The sequence below is a fragment of the Lutra lutra genome, chromosome 7 (assembly GCF_902655055.1).
Source record: "Lutra lutra chromosome 7, mLutLut1.2, whole genome shotgun sequence".
Lineage (NCBI taxonomy): Eukaryota > Metazoa > Chordata > Mammalia > Carnivora > Mustelidae > Lutra > Lutra lutra.
Window position 1 is genome coordinate 63,726,396 of NC_062284.1, and position 17,670 is coordinate 63,744,065.

At 35.3% G+C, this 17,670-nt stretch overlaps 1 protein-coding gene across 8 annotated transcripts in view; it reads left to right on the forward strand.

Annotated features, from left to right (window-relative positions):
- The window catches only part of CTDSPL2 (CTD small phosphatase like 2), a 79,430-nt gene that overhangs the window by 16,872 nt on the left and 44,888 nt on the right, over positions 1-17,670 (forward strand). For 6 of the 8 annotated variants that reach the window (XM_047735756.1, XM_047735752.1, XM_047735753.1 and 3 more), the window contains one exon: positions 8,174-8,383. In XM_047735756.1, coding sequence (XP_047591712.1) covers positions 8,198-8,383 — 186 coding nt within the window. In that variant the 5' untranslated portion in view covers positions 8,174-8,197. Of the gene's footprint in view, positions 1-991; positions 1,171-8,173; positions 8,384-17,670 lie in introns of all 8 variants that reach the window. The other 2 variants (XM_047735750.1, XM_047735751.1) reach the window with 1 other exon arrangement.

Here is a 17,670-nt window from a genome sequence, read left to right on the forward strand (position 1 = left end):
TGATGTGGGACTCAAACCAGGGACTCCAGGATCATGACCTGAGCCAAAGGCAGTTGCTTAACCAGATGAGCCACCCAAGCACCCGAGTATATTGTGGGTTTTATTCTGTTCACTTTAAAAGTTTTTTTGTTAGAACTCATTTAACATTTTAAAATACTTGTATTGGGAAGTAGTGAACTTCATGTCTCCTTAAGTATTCGAGCACATTCTAGGTTATCTTTAGACAGGAAGAATACCTGAAAGATTACTGCTTTGGTTGGGGAAATTGAACTAAAGTCTTTTTCAACTTTCGTGTTTTGATCCTTAGAGGAAAAAATGAGGAAAGGGCATACATAGGCATTTGACAAAATGGGAACTAAAGGCAGCCTATACATATAATTAAAACATTTAATTTAACCAGTCATTATGACAATTTAATGTCATTTTTTACTTTCACTTAGCAAACATTTTAAAAATTAAAAAATTCTGATGTGCAAGATTCAGTATGTGGATAGGTGGGGCCCTCTTTGGTCTCCGTTGTGCATGTGTACTGCCTTAGCCAGAAATGTGATTGTCCCAACACCCCTGCAACTTCAGGCTATTAGAGCTGTTGGCCCTCTTAGTTTGCCTGCCATAGAAATTATTACTTACACCAAAATTGTCACTTACACTGGTGACCACTGAGTGTGGTCATTGCCCAACTGCTTTAAATCTTGTGAGTCTCTTTTTATGGTGACCTCAAAGTTGGCAGTCATCTCAGCCTGACAGACCATCTGAGCTTGCAGGTGGAGGATACAGGAATAGAGCAGCAAAGTTGAGCAGTTTTATAAGCATTCTCAGAGTGTTAAAGTGTCTTGATTGGTTTCTAGAGTACTGAAATGGTGGTTTTTGTTAATTTGTCCAACTGAGTGCTTGCTTTTTGGGGAGATTTATTGACCATAGTCAGAATTCCAGGGATTTTATTTTTAACTTCCTCTCTGTCTCTTGTCTTCTTGTTCCAAACTGTGTCTAGGTTCCTGAGGACCCAGTAGATGACAGACCTGGAATTAGAAATCTAAATACTAAATTAGATTTATCTCATAATAGTCTCACAATAGCAGTGCCAGTGCTGTTATCCTATATATGATTATTGAAGCCATATATATACCCTTTGCTGTGTTCTTCCTATTCCCCCCTCACTTTTTTAAATAGGTAAGTATATTTACATTGTCATAGAATATACATACTATATTTTCTCTCTTTCAACCTTCATTTTATTTTTGTTGTATACATACAACATAGTTGTATGACTATGTTGATAGTCACCGTTAGTTCTTATGCAGTATCTGTAGTCAATTGGGTTTTCTCAAATGCTCTGATTTTTTAGCAAGAGCTCCATAGGCATAGCATTCCTAGAGTTTTTGCTCATTGATAATAATTTGTGGCCATTATTCTTACCTTTGTTGGATATGAAATCCTGGGTTTACATGTTCTTTTCTTGATTATTTTAAATATGTTGCTCCATTCTTTGGCATAAAGTGTTGCTATTGAAAAATTTAGAGTAGTTTAATGTTTTTTTCCATTATAAAGTAATTTATAATGCATGCCTACATCAGGGTTCTGCATACTGCTACGCATGGGCTGTGTTTGTAAACACAGTTTTATTGTTATGTAGCAGCTATGCTCATTCACTTACATACTGTTTTTGGATGCTCTTGCTGTGCAGTGCCATAGACAGTATTGAAACCAGTGAGCATGGTCTAGACTGATATTTGAATTTCATTTAACCTTCACCCTGTGGTCTGCAAGCCTTAAATATTTACTGTGTTTTATAAGAAAAAGTTTGCCTACATCTGGCTTAGATGACCAAAGGATTTTTCCCTCTTTAAAGTTCAGTAAAGTTCTAGTAATTCGTACCAGACTATTTCTTCACATTTGCTATTTTCAGGTCTATTTCTTTCGATAAATGGTTTCAAACTTTTTCTATTTCTGAAAAGTTCTCTTGTTTTTGAGTATCTGATCTGTTTTTCAGTATTTACCAGTTTCTCTTGAATCTTTTTTTAAAGTAATCTCTTCACCTAACATGGAGCTTGAACTCACAACCCTGAGATCAAGAGTTACATGCTTCACTGACTGAGCCAGCCAGGCACTGCTTGAATCTTTTTTAATGTGTGAAAATACTATTTCTTTTTTCTGTTCATTTAATTCTTTGTTCCTTCTTTATTAGTCTATTTCTGAAATGATTTTTTTTTTTTTTTCACTTTATTTCCCTCTCTTCAAATCCTGGTTAAATGGTTTACTATCAATGTCTTTTAGGTTGCTTGGAAATAGTATGTAGTTGTGATCTGTTTTTGTGGACTTATCTTTTATAGTCTTATTGTCTGTAGAAAGTTAGGGGTTTAAAAAAATTTTTTTCAATATTTTATTTATTTTTTAAAAGTGGGCTCCACACCCAGTGTGGGGCTCGAACTCATGACCCCAGGGTCAAGAGTCATATACTTTATCAACTGAGCCAGCCAGACACCCCCCAAAAGTTGGGGGTTTTATTTTGCTCTCTCTCTCTGTTTTTCTCTCCTTTTTTTCTTACGACTGTATGGGATCTGACTAATTTCTGTTACTATTTATTTATTTATTTACAGAGATCACAAGTAGGCAGAGAGGCAGGCAGAGAGAGGCCCCACTGAGCAGAGAGCCTGATGCAGTGCTTGATCCCAGGACACCAGGACCATGACCTGAGCCCAAGGCAGAGGCTTTAACCCACTGAGCCACCCAGGCTCCCCTTCTGTTACTTTTTAATGTGTAATTTGTTTTCCTGAACTTTTAGGAGGACTTGAGGCTCAAGACAGTTTTTTGACTTACTGGAGCTTTCTGTTAATTTCTATGTTCAAAAATATGGAGGATTGCTCTCTTGAGATTGCTTTATGTTCCTTTGCCCCCCTTTTCCTAGATGTTCTCTTTGCTTTTCTCATTTGATCCTGTCCTACTCTATTTTTACTTAATTCAGTTTCTTCTCAGTGTTGAATCCTGTTGGTAGCTCTGTTAAATCCTGTTGGTAGCTCTGATAGTCCAGGTTTTTGTTGTTGCTTCTGTTTTTTAATGGAAAATATCAAACATATGCACTAAGTAAACAGAATGATATTATGAAGCGCCATATGACCATCACTGGGTTTGAGTACTTACTAACATTTTTGTCTGTCTTTTAGATCTGTATCCCCACCCGCTCCGACTTCCTGCTACCCGGTATTGTTCATAAAAACTTTTCTGCACGTGTTTATTTTGGTAAAATTTACATACTTTGAAATAAATAGATTTCAGCTGTAAGTTTTGACAGATAGATCTACACTCCATCACATATATGTAATTTCTTTTCCCCAAGACAGCTTCTATTCTGATTTGTTTCTCCTAGATTATTTTTGCCTCTGACAGAATTTCTCTTTATTGGTGTATTCAAATATGTATTCTTTTGTGTCTGCCATTGCTCAGCATTATGTCAGGTTCTTTCAACTTGTTAATGATAATAATAATTGTTGTTTTCTGTTTTTGATTATTATCCTAATACATGAAAACCACAGTATTCGCTTTTCTGTCTCTTTTTCCAGTTTGAGGCTACTGTAAATAAAGCCTGTCAGAAACATTTTTGTAAAAGTATGGTGTGGACATGTTTACATTTCTCTTAGATAAAAACTTGAAGTGAAAAAATTATTGGATCAAGGGGCGAGGTGTTGTTGAATAGAAATTTACCAAAAACCTAACATTCCCACCAGGAGAATATGAGAGTGCTTGTTGTTCCACATCTTTGCTACCATTTATTATTGTCAGTCTCTTTAATTTTTGCCTTTTGAGTAATTGTGGATTAGTATGCTATTTTAATTTCAGCTTCTGCTTCTGATGGTGAATTATATTGAGCATCATTTCATAAGCCTGTGGCCAATCATCTAGCTTTTATGAAGTGTCTTCTCAGGTCTTTTTAATTTTTATGAAGTCTAGTTATCTAGTTTTTGCTTTTGTGGTTTCTTCTTTTGTGTTTGTTCATACAATATGATGTCCTCTGGATATAGTTTTACTTTTTTCTTTCTAATGTGAATTTCTTTTATTTATTCTTTATTTGTCTTTCTAATCCCATGGCATAAATCTCCAGTAAAATGTTGAATAAAAGTGGTGAGAGTAGATAACCTTGTCTTTTTCTTGACCTTAGGTGGGAAGCGTATAGTTTTCCATTATGCAGTATGATGCTGGCTGTGGGGTTTTTGTAGATGCCTTTCTCAGGTTTAAGAAGTTCTCTTCTATTGCCAGTTTTTTTTAAATATTTTTATTGTGAAAATGTGTTGGGTTTGGTTAAATGCTTTCTTTTTTTTTTCCCTGCATCTTTTGAGATGATCATATGGAATTTTTTATTTTCTTAATAAGGTGTTTTATGATTGATTTTTCATAGTTAAACCAGCCTTGCATCCCTGGGATAAATCCCACTTTGGTCATGATGCATATTCCTTATTCCTTTTTTAAACTTTTCTTTCTTTCTTTCTTTCTTTCTTTCTTTCTTTTTATTTATTTTAAAGATTTTATTTATTTATTTGACAGCGAGAGATCACAAGTAGACGGAGAGGCAGGCAGAGAGAGAGAGAGAGGGAAGCAGGCTCCCTGCTGAGCAGAGAGCCCGATGCGGGACTCGATCCCAGGACCCTGAGGTCATGACCTGAGCCGAAGGCAGCGGCCTAACCCACTGAGCCACCCAGGTGCCCTCTTTTTATTGATTGATTGATTGATTGATGTATATTCCTTTTATAAAGCTGCTGGAGGGATGCCTGGGTGGATCAGTCAGTCAAGCATCTGCCTTCAGTTCAGGTCATGATCCCATAGTCCTGGGATGGAGTCCTGAATTGGGCTTCTTGCTCAGCAGGGAGCCTGCCTCTCCCTTTCCCTCTGCTTGCTTCTCCCCCCTGCTTGTGCTCTCTCTCTCCCACTCTTTCTTTCTCTGAAAAATAAATAAAATCTTTAAAAATAAAGAAAGGAAGAAAGAAAGAAAATTGATAAGATGAAGAAAAAAGGGCTTTTTGGTTTGTTTTTTTTTTTTAATTTGCTGGATTTAGTTTGTTAGCTTTTTGTTGAGGATATTTGCATCTATGTGCCCAAGGAATATTGACTAGTAGTTTTACTTTTCTTGTAATGTCTTTGTTTGACTTTAGTATCAGAGTAATACTGACCTCATAGAATGAGTTGGGAGGTGTTCCTCAGTTTTTTGGGAGAGTTTGAGAAGGATTGGTGGTCTTTAAACATTTGATAGAATTCACCAGTTAAGCCATCTGGTACTGGACTTTGCTTTGTAGGTGGTCCCCCCCCCTCCTCAAGATTTTATTTTTAAGTATTTTCTGTACCCAAAGTGGGGCTTGAACTCACAACCCAGAGATCAAGAGTTGCATGCCAGCCAGGCACTGCTGGGAGGTTTTTAAAAAAATTATCACTAATTCAGTCTCTACTTATTATGAGGCTTCGGATTTTTTTTTTCCCTTGAGCCCATTTTACTTTTGTCTTAAAGGAATTTATCCATCTCATCTAGGTTATCTAATTGTTGGAGTACAGTTGTTCATAGTATTCCCTTAAAATTGTTTTTATTTGTGTAGGATTGGTATTAATGACCCATCTTTCACTCTTGATTTTGATAGGTTGAGGCTTCTTTTTTTTCTTGGCTCATCTTATTTAAGGTTGCCAATTTTATTTATCTTTTCAAAGAACAAATCTTTGTCTTCATTAATTTCTTTTTGCTTTGTGTTTTATTCTTTTTTAAGATTTTATTTATTTGACAGAGAGAGAGATCACAAATAGGCAGAGAGGCGGACAGAGAGAGAGGAGGAAGCAGGCTCCCTGCTGAGCAGAGAGCCCACTGCAGGGCTCAATCCCAGGACCCCGAGATCATGACCTGAGCCAAAGGCAGAGGCTTAACCCACTGAGCAGCCCAGGTTCCCCAATTCTTGGATTTTTTTTTTTTTAAGATTTTATTTATTTATTTGATGGACAGAGATCACAAGTAGGCAGAGAAGCAGGCAGAGAGAGAGGAGGAAGCAGGCTCCCTGCTGAGCAGAGAGCCCGATGCGGGGCTCCATCCTAGGACCCTGGGATCATGACCTGAGCTGAAGGCAGAGGCTTTAACCCACTGTGCCACCTAGGCGCCCCAATTCTTGGATATTTTTGAAATAACTTCAAAAATTACAGAAATTGATTAAACATAGTTTTGAGAAATTCCCTTCTTGCATTTTCTATATGGGAATTTTCCTTTTCTAAGGCATGCTGTACTCAATAACTAAGGAATTAAGGCAACATTTATCCACTCTAAATAGGGTTTTAAAGTAAATAATACATGCCTTGAATGATAAATCACTTTAGAAGTTAACATGGACTCTAGGAGAAAAGGCAGTATTTTTTATTTTGGGATGGCAGCTTAAAACCGAGCACCATTTGCTGCTAGGAAAAAAAAGGTTGTTTTATTTAGGGACTCTCTGGTGAATCCTTTGAATTTGAGGTTTTTTGTTAGAGTAGATTATATATATATAACTTTCTAAAAGTTTCTAACTTTTTTTTTCTGTGACTGTTAATGTTGAACATTGTGTAAAGACACAATGTCTTAAGCTTCTTAATTGGTCTGTGAAGACCCTATCCTTTGCCAGGAATTTCTGCATCTTTAGGAGTTTAGAATGCTTAAATGAAGTTAGACTTTTCTGTGAATGCATTCACTGTTGTGAGTAGCATTATTGTTCTCTGCACTTTATATACCCTTTTCTAATTCCTTTTTCATTTTGAGGCTCAGGATACTAAGGTGAATATATTCTTTATACAGGTGAAAAAACAACTGACTGTAGTTTAGCTATGATTGAAATAGGATTAGAATTCACATTTCTTAATTCTTAGTGTGGTAATTTTTATATTTCTACTTCAGATGCTAAATTAGGGTATGTACTTAACCACTTCTGTGTCTTCCTACAGTTTTGCCAGCCATTAATTTTCTCATCCATAAAGTGAGTGAGTTCTAAGTAAATTGCCTCATGTTTTCTTTCTAACGTGAATTCAGTTTTTAAAGTTTCATTTTGTGTGGTAAGATCGATTGATCATAATAAATTAAATGATCCAACTGCTATTCTTACACTTGTATGATTGTTGATCATTAGAATCATGCTCATGGGGGGGGGCGCCTGGGCGCCTCTGCCTTTGGCTCAGGTCATGATTTCAGGGCCCTGGGATCGAACCCCAGCATCAGGGAGCCTGCTTCCCCCCGCCCCCCGCCCGCCTCTCTGCCTACTTGTGATCTCTGTCGAGTAAATAAATAAAATCTTAAAAAAAAAAAAAATCATGCTCCTGTAATTAATTTGTTCATTGAGGGCTTTTCCGCTACATTGTGAGCTCCAGAAGTCAGAAACCTTCCATATGTTGTTTACTATTTACTAGATGCTCAGCCTAGCTCAGTGCCTTGAATATGGTCAAGTGCTTAATAAATACTTGTTGAGTGAGTGATTAAATGAAAGGTAATGTCAGCACGGGTGGAGGCAGTATATCGCTGTGAAAAGAGTATGCCCACTCTTGGTGTTAGTCTTTTTTTTTTTTTGGAGAGGGAGAGAGAGGGTCTTTTTTTTTTTTTTTTTTTTTTAAAGATTTTATTTATTTGGTGGAGAAACACAGCAAGAGAGGGAACACAAGCAGGCAGAGTGGGAGAGGGAGAAACAGGTTTCCTGCAGAGCAGGGAGCCTGACGAGCCTGACATGGGGCTCGATACCAGTACCCTGTGATCATGACCTGACCCGCAGTCAGCTACTTAACGACCGAGCCACCCCGGTGCCCTGGAGAGAGAGAATCTTAAGCAGGCTCCACACCCAGCACAGAGCCTGACATGGGGCTTCATCTTACAATGCTGAGATCATGACCTGAGCCAAAATCAAGAGTTGGATGCTTAACTTTTAAGACTGACTTTTAAGACTGACTTTTAAGACTGACCAGGCACCCTGGTGTTACTCATATTTTTATTAGATCATAGAGTATAATATTTTGGAGGTTGGGCGGAAGGTTACTTGGGATAATGCGTAAAACTTCAAAGTAACCTTTTGCTTAAAATGTTGCTTCCTTATTTTAAACCCCTAGAGACTTGGACCAAGAAATTTTTCTTATATAAGCTGGGCCACATTTTGGTGTGCTAGGTTTAATTGTAATAACCCTTGTTATTTTTCTCTTACAGTTTTATATGTGGCACTCATAAAAGATGAGGCTGAGAACACGTAAAGCTTCTCAGCAGTCAAATCAAATCCAAACACAACGCACTGCTAGAGCAAAGAGGAAATATTCAGAGGTCGATGATAGCCTGCCTTCAGGGGGAGAAAAAACACCGAAAAATGAAACCGGCTTGTTGTCTTCAATTAAAAAATTCATTAAAGGAAGCACACCCAAGGTAATGGCTTTACCTTGTACTTACATCATTAAAATTAAAGTTTAGGTTGTTTTCTTTAAGCATGCAAAGATGAGAAGTTTAATATTGCTAGTACATTAAGAAATGTGTACATTTTGATGTCATTTTAAGAGTAATAACATGAAAAATATTTAAAGAATTCAAGAAAACATTTATTCTACTTAACTGATCCATTTAGCCTTTTTTTTCAGCATAGTATGAAAAGTAAAAAATTTTTCCATATTTATATGAGTTCTCTCACTTCCATTTTTTTCATTTCAAAGAAAAGTTAAATTTTCTTGTTAATATTAATACAGTGATTGGGGAGATGATTTCTCTTTCTGATTTCTAACACTTTACAATGACAATGTATTACTTTATTAAAGAGGAAAAAAGTTATTAAAGAAAAAATGGACACTGACTAAGAGTCACACGTTCCACATTCATACTTTGCACCAACTTGATCTGAGGAAACTCGTTTACCCTTCTGAACCTCAAGAAGACAGTAAAATGGGACTAATTCTAACTGCTTTATCTGTTTCAGAGTTGTTTTTACATTAGATGGCAAACAGAAAAAGCAGTTTGAGAAATTTTAATTACTCTATAAATAAGATAGCGTTATTGTTATTCATTGTATGTGTTCAAGTAGACATTAATGAAAAATGCAAGATTTTGGTTTTAAAAAAAAAAGTTTGGATGGGTGGGGTTTTCCTCTGTCTTCTGATTTCTGATCGTATTAATGTGGCACTATCGCATAACATATCATGATTTTTTTTTTCTCCTTTAGTAGTAAGATCTATCTTTGTTGGTTAGCAGGTTTTTGCCCATATCAACTACACATTCAGGGCTTTCCTATAGAAATTACTGTCAAGTTTCTTTTTATTTTTTTTAAACCCAAATCTTGCATTTTTCATTAATGTCTACTTAAAGATGTTAAATACGATAGGGCTACTAAAAACCTGTTTGCAAACTAATGTCTATTCACTAATTTGGGGGGCAAGAGTTTTCCTGCAGCTTCAAATTCATTTAATTGTACTGTTAATCATCCAGATTTTTTTTTCTATAGGGTTATTATGAAAATTAATATTGGAATGTCTTGCTAAAATCAAGGTGCACTGTCATCCCCACTCCCCTACCCCCTGTTTACTAACCCTGTGTTAGAAGTAAATTAAATGATTAGTTTGTCGTGTATTATTCCTACTGAGATTACACTGGCTTCTGATTGTTATTTCTTTCTTATCTCATTGTCATTAAATCATCTCTTTGATAATATATTCTAAAGTTTTATTGAGAATCTATACAGTGCTTATGTTTAGTATCTTAAGTAGTGGTGTCTTTTTCAAAATTTGGGTAGGGTTTGGCAGGTAATGTTTATTAAGTATATTTATTCATTGCTTTATATCTTATATCTCCTTAATTCATATAAGTTTTTTGGTAGTTTATAGAAGAGAAAAATTTAGGCTTAGTGAATTTAGGTAACTTGCATATGTCAGTAACAACAATAAGTGTAATAAATGTACAGGATAAAAACGAATAATAAAGAATAAGTGGAAAGGTAATTACTCCCAGTTATCGAGCAATTAGAATGTGTCATACAGTGTTCTCAGTGCTCTAAGTGTAGTAACTTCTTTAAACTGTACAAACAAAGGAAGTAGGTTGTATCATCTGTGTATTACAGGTAAGGAAACAAAAGCACAGGAAGATTAAATAACTTGCACAGGGTTACTTAGTTTTAAGTGGCAACACTGGAATTGAAACCCAAATACCCTGGCTTCAGAGCCTACACTTTTAACCCACTATGCACTGTTGCCTCTACAGTAAGCGATGATGCCAAGATTTAAACCCAGGTTTATTTGATTCTGATACTTGTGTTCTTTGTCCTATACCATTTTGTCTCAGTAGCTAAGTAACGTCTTAAGAGCATCACCTATCTTGTGTAAGGAAAACTCTTCTTGATGAAAGCAAATAAGGTTGAATCTCTTATACTACCTTCTCACTTTGTTGTTTATTTATATTCTGTCATCATTTCAAAGCTTCCTGAAACTTACTCTTTTTATAGGAAGTTTTTTCCACAGTACTTTTTGCATATATCTTCATCTCCTTTAGTCTGAGTAGATGATAAACTAAGTTTCTTATCTCCACAAGTGTCCTTTTTAAAACCAAATCAGTTAGACAACTCCCTGTGCTGCCTTTTTTGTTTCTTTAATACTGTTCCTTTTTGTCTGCTTTTGGACTTTTAAAGTTACGTGGCTAGAATTGAACTTTTTAGACAAACCTTCTTGCTTTCTCTTTTGAGCTGTAGTCGTTTCTAAGGTATCTAACATTGCTTTCATCCCTGTTTCAGGAGTCTGACTTTTTGAAACTTGCTCGTGTTGTATCACCCTACTTTACTGCTCTCCTGTTACTATTATGATTTCTAGGATCAGTGGCTGTTAGTGCTTGCCATTTTATCACCACTGACCCGTTTTTATATTTTTATATTGCTAACAAGTTTTAATCTGTATTCTAATCTTAATTTTGTATAAATTAGCCACGAGAGTATATAAGTAAACCAAACATAGGTTGTTAATTTATGAATATAAGGGTTTGTATAATTTTGCCCGGACTGCCCATAAGAAGATACCAAGGACTGGGTGGCTTAAAAAACAAATTTTTTTTTACAGTCCTGGAAGCTAGAAGTCCAAGATCAGGGTGTCAGGAGGTTGCTTTTTTTCTGAGGCCTCTGTCCTTGACTTGGATGGCTGCCTTCTTGCTGGGTCCTGCCACAGTTACCTCTCAGTCCTTTGTATAGTCTGTCTTGTAATCTCTTCTTATAAGGAACCACTCATAATTGGATTAGGGCCTACCCTAATGACCCCATTTGAACTTAATTACTGCTTAAAAGCCATATATTTTTTTAAGATTTTATTTAATTAATTAATTTATTTATTTGACAGACAGAGATCCCAAGTAGGCAGAGAGGCAGACAGAGAGAGGGGGAAGCAGGCTCCCTGCTGAGCAGAGAGCCCGATGCGGAGCTCAATTCCAGGACTCTGGGATCATGACCTGAGCGGAACCAGAGGCTTTAACCCACTGAGCCACCCAGGCACCCAAAAAGCCATATTTCTAAATATGGTTATATTCTGTGGGTTAGGACTTCAGCATACGAATTTGGGAATTGGGGGGAGGGGCATGACACAAATTCAGCACATAACTGTGAATGGAATCTTTGGTCTCTTTCAAATTCAGATTTTATGATTCAAATGTTTATCACTTCTCTGATTTCAGAATTATGAAATTGTTAGGGCACTCAAGAATTGTTGACATGCAGTCTTTGTGCTTCATAATGAGGGTTTTTTTAAGATTTATTTATTTATTTGAGAGAGAGAGAGAGAGAATGAGTGGGGGGGGAGGGGCAGAGGGAGAGGGAGAGAGAAACTAAAGCAGACAGACTGTGCTGAGTTCAGAGCCATATTGGGGGTGGGGAGGGGTTGGCGCTTGATCTCATGACCCTGAGATCACAACCTGAGCAAAACCAAGAGTGAGACACTTAACTGACTATGCCACCCACGCACTCTAGCATAATGAGATATCTGATATATATTTGAAGTGAAGACCTCACAGCTAAACTATATATGCTTTATATCAGAAATCTCTCTCTACCTTTCCAAAAAGGTGGTTATTAGAGTTTTCCCATAACAAAATGATCTTTTCCTCTGTTCTTACCTAAATACTGTTGTGTTCTTGCTGTTAAAGTTTTATTTATTCATTTGAGAGGTAGAGCCAGCATGAGAGGGGCTGGGGGTTGGTGGGGGGAGAGGGAGAAGCATACTCCCACTGGGTGAGGAGCCCTACACAGGGCTTGATCCAGGATCCTGAGATCATGACCTGAGCCAAAGACAGAGGCTTAACCAACTGAACCACCCAGGGGCCCTCTTCCTTATCTGTTATATTAAATCAGTGTTTTAAGATCTTCTAAGTATAACCCTTAGAAAGAAATATGTCTTCCATTATACTCATACATGTGAAACAAAACTCACCCTTAGTATATTTGATATGTCTGATTTTTCTTCTCTTTTGTTTCTTATTCTCCTTTTAAAGGTGATTTTAGGGGCACCTGGGTGGTTCAGTCGGTTAAGCATCATGATGCTGGGGATCTTGGGATTGAGCCCCAGGTGTGGCTCGCTGCTCAGCAGGAAGTCTGCTTTTCCCTATCCCACTGTGTGCTCACTCAGTCTCTCTCTCTCTCTCTCTCTCTCTCAAATAAATAAATAAATAAATCTTTAAAACAAATAAAAGTGATTTTAATGCTTTAATTTCCTCATCCACTGATGGGTTGTATCCCTTGGTTTGAAAAATGTGGTTAGATGAAAACTTTGTTGTAACTCTAACCTTTTTACTACTACCAAGCTTCATGGTTTTATTGGGAATTTTCTTCCTTCCTCCCAAAGTTAGTATAAGTCAGTCTCTCCAGATGTGTTCTTCAATAGCTAGATTAATAAGTACTTTACCATTTATTATGGTATGAAAAAATTAGAAGTTCAGATTGGATGCTTATACATATGTAATCATAAAATACACCAGATAACTACAGTTTTACTTATTTTACCTAATCTCTAGGTCTTCTATTTCTTTTTCTTTCTTTATTGCATTAGTTAGGGCCTCTAGTACGATGTTCCATAGAAGTGGTGAGAAGTAACACCTTCTCTTGTTGCTGATCTTAGAGGAAAAGAGTTTATTTACAATTAGGTATATTGTTAACTAAATGTTTTTCATAGTTATCTTTTACTCATTTGAAGAAGTTCCCGTTTAGTCCTAGTTTGCTAAAAATTCTTAACATGTTGAATTTTCTCAAAGACTTTTCTGCATCTTTTGAGATGTTCTTCAGATTTTCTTTTATTCTTTTCATGTGGAGTAGAGCAGAAATATTTTTTAATGGAAAACTAAACTTGTATTGCTGGATTTGCTTTACTGTGTTTTTTTCAAAGGGATTTTTACATCTGTGTTCATGAGGGCTTTGGTCCGTAGTTGCCTTGATTTGTCATATTTTCAGATTTTGGAACTAAAGATTATTATGCTTGGATCATAAGGCAAGTGAAGAATTGTTCCCTCTGCTTATTTCTGAAAGAACTTATATTGTCTTAGTATTATTTTATCCTTAAATAAGTTGAAGTTTTTGTGAGAGAGCTTTTATTGTAAATTGGATTTCTGTAATATATACAAGGCTATTTAGCATTTCTGTTTCTTGTTTCAGTCTTGGTTGTGTGCTTTTCAAGGAATTGGCTCACTCAAGTTGTTGAATTACTTGGTGTAAAGTTTTGTGATATTTACATAAATATCAGTGTCTAATGGATCTGTAATGATGTATATCTTTTCATTCCTGATATGGATAACTTACGATTTGTCTTTGTTTTGATCTGTGTTGCTAGAGCTTTGTCAATTTCATTACTCTTTCAAAGAACCAACATCTTTGTTAATTTTCATTTTTTCTATTTTCTATTTAATTGATTTCTACTTGTTATTTTTAATATTTTCTTATACTTTCTGTTTGATTTACTTTTTTAGTTTCTGGAAGTGGGAGCTTAGATCAGGGATTGTAAACTTTTTCTGTAACTGTTTCTGATAAATACTTTAGGCTTTGTGGACTATATTGTATTACAGCTACTACTCTACTCTTCAGGTAATACGTAAATGAAAGAGCATAACTTTGGACACAGATTTGAATTTCATATAATTTTCATATATCATCAAATAAGGTTGTTCTTTTGATCCTCCTCCCTTCCTCTTCCATCCCCATTTATAGATATAAAAAACCATTTCTGGAACTCTTGTCTGGCTCATTCAGTAGAGCATGTGACACCACTTGATCCTGGGCTCATGAGTTTGAGCCCTGTGTTGGGTGTAGAGCTTACTTAAAAAAAGTAAAATCTTTGAAAACAAACAAACAAAAAAACCTTTCTTAGCCTGCTGGGCATACAGAAACAGCTTGCTGGAGTTGGCTTCTGGATTGTATAGTTTGCCAGCCCCTTGCTTAGATCACTGATTTTATACCACCCTTCCCCCCCAAAAAGTTTTAAAGCTGTGAATTTCAAAGTACTAATTTCCCACATGTTCTGATTATATATTCTTTTAAGTTTTTATTTTAATTGCAGTTAGTTAATGTACACTCTTATATTAGTTTCATGTGTACAATACAGTGATTTAACAATTCCATACCTGGTGTATTACCTGGTGCTCCTCTGATTATATTTTTATTAACTTTTTTGTGGGTGTGTTTGATTTATTCTCGACACATGGATTATTTGGAAATTTGTTATTTAATTTCCAGATATTTGGGCATTTTAAAGATATCTTTTAATTGTTGATTTGTAATTTATTATCAGTGTTGTCTAAGAATATACTCTGTATGATTTCATTTCTTTGGTCTTTTTTGGTATTTTCTAGCATATAGACTATTTTGGTGAGTGTCACATGTGTATTTGAAGAAATGTGCATATTCTAGAATTTTTCAGTGCAGTATTCTATAACTTAATTAGATCAAGTTGGTTGATAATATTTCAGTCTTCTATATCTTAAACTTGTTTTATCAGTTACTAAGAGAGGGATGTTAAAATCTCCAACTATTACTGTGACTTTGCCTTTCACTTCTGCCAGTTTTTTTATGTATTTTGAAGTTCTCTTGTTAGGTGTATACACATTTGTGATGAGTATAAATTGTTCTTGTTACCACTGTGAAATCTCTCATTTCTAGTAATATTTGCTTTGAGGTTTACTTTGCTTAATATTAATTTAGCTATATAACTTTCCTAGTATTTTCATGATTATAATTTTTTCCCTCCCATGTATAAATATGCCCTGTGTATTTATATTTAAATTGACATGTTTAGTTTAGTTAGGTTTTTCTTATCCTGCCTTCTTTTTGTTAAACCAGTTATCTTTTAGAATTTCATTCTATCTCCTGTATTGACTTTAAAAATTAACTTTTTGAGTTATAATTATACACAACAAAACACACCTATTTAAGGTATATATTGTCATGAATTTTAACATATTTATACACTCATGCCCAAAAAAGTATCCCTACAGTCTTTGCAGACAATTTCAAGCATCACCGTAGACACCCATCAACATACTGTTATTATAGATCACATAAATCTTTTCTAGAGTTTCACGATTGTAGTCCTACAGCATTTCTTGCATTTTTCACTCAGCATAAAGCTTTTGAACTCACTTGTGTTACTGTATGTATTCAATACTTTATTGACCCCTCCGCCCAGAATTCTATTGTATGAGTATACTAGATAACATATTTTGTTTATCCATTTGGATTGCATATGTTTTATGGCTATCATGAATAAAGGTGCTGTGAATATCTGTCTTGAGTCCATGCGTGGACATATATTTAAGTTGGATAAATAACTAAGATTGGTATTGGTGGATCATACAATGAATACATGTTTATTTTTTTGTGGTAGCTTTATTGAGACATATAATTAGCATACAATAAAACTCACCCGTTTAAGGTATAAATTTAGTAGCTTTTAGTATATGCACAGAGTTCCACAATTGTTACCACAATCAATTTTATACCACTTAAATCATCTTCAATGGCTGTCACCCATCAACTCTCCCTTCCTCCCTTGCCCTGAGCAACCAATAGTTGACTTTCTGCATATCGATTTGCCTATTCTGGACATGTCATGTAAATGGAATTCTACAACATACAGTCTTTCATGTCTCGCTTCTTTCACTTAGCATGTTTTCAGTGTGCATTTGTGTTGTAGCATATATCATTTCGTCATTCCTTCTTATTGTGAAATAATATTCCATTGCATGGATATTTTCCATGTTATCAGTTGATAGGCATTTGGGTTGTTTCCACATTTTGGCTGTCATTTAATGAGTACTGTGAACATTGACATACGAGTTTCTTTTGTGGAAATCTATTTACATTTCTCTTGAGCATATGCTCAAGAGAAATACAAGATGATATGATAATTCTGTGGTTAGTTTTTCAAGGAGCTGTAGATTTTTTTCCAAAATGACCATATTATAGTCCCACCAACAAAGTTGAGGGTTCCAGTTTTTCCATGTCCTCAACAATAACTTGTTTATGTATTTTTAGTTTGCCCATTTTAAATTGGGTTTTGGCTTTGTATAATTGCATTCTAAGAGTTCTTTTTTAGATACAAATCCTTTTTGACATATGATTTGTAGATATTCGCTCCCATTCTTTCAGATCCCTTTGAAGCACAAAAGTTTTAAATTTTGACCAAGTTCAGTTTATTTTTGGTTATTTTTGCTTATATTTTTGGTGTCATTTCCAAAAGCTATTGTCAAAATCAAGATTTGGTAAAGTTTTAGCCCTGTGTTTTCTCTAGAATTTTTTCTTATAAGCTCTAAGTTTTTTTTCTTACATGTCTTAGAGTTTTAGTTCTTATTTTCAGCTCTTTCATCCATTTTGAATTAATTTTTGTAGGTAGTGTAAGGTCCAACTATTTTTTTACATATTAATGATAACCTTTGGTCCTACCACCATTTGTTGAAAGACTGTTTAACTTTTAAGAAACTGCCCAGTTGTTTTCCAGACTATTCCATTTTATATTCTGTCCAGCAATGTCTGGCAATTCCAGTTGCCCACATTCTTAGCAATGTTTGGTGTTGTCAGTCTTTTTAATTTTAGTCTTTTTACATGGGTGGGGTGGTTATCTCATTGTGTTTTTATTTTGCATTTCCCTGATGATTAATGAGGTTGAATATCCTTTCATGTGCTTATTGACTGTATAGGGATTTTTGTGTGTGTGAACTGACAGTTCACATTTTTTTCCCCCATTTGTGGAGGGTGACTTCTTTTTTCTTGTGATTTCATTAGTAGTTCTTCTTGAGCAAGTGATTCTTAAACTTTTTGCTCTCGGGCTCCTTTACTTTCTTACACATTATTGGAAACCCTAAAGAACATTTGTTTATGTGGGTTATATCTATCAAAATATATCTCATTAGATATCAAGCTGAGGAATTTTGAAAATATTTATTCATAATTCGATTATAAACTCACTGAATGTTAATACAGACAACATTTTAACTATTTCCTAAAAACAAAAAGGAAATTAGTGGGAGGCATGACATTATTTGTAATTTTGCCAATGTCTTTTAATGATGGCTTCATACATAATTTGTTATTAGTGAAGCTTTTTTTTTTTTAAAGATTTTATTTATTTATTTGACAGAGATCACAAGTAGTTGGAGAGGCAGGCAGAGAGAAAGGGGAGGAAGCAGGCTCCCTGCTGAGCGAGAGCCAGATGCGGGGCTTG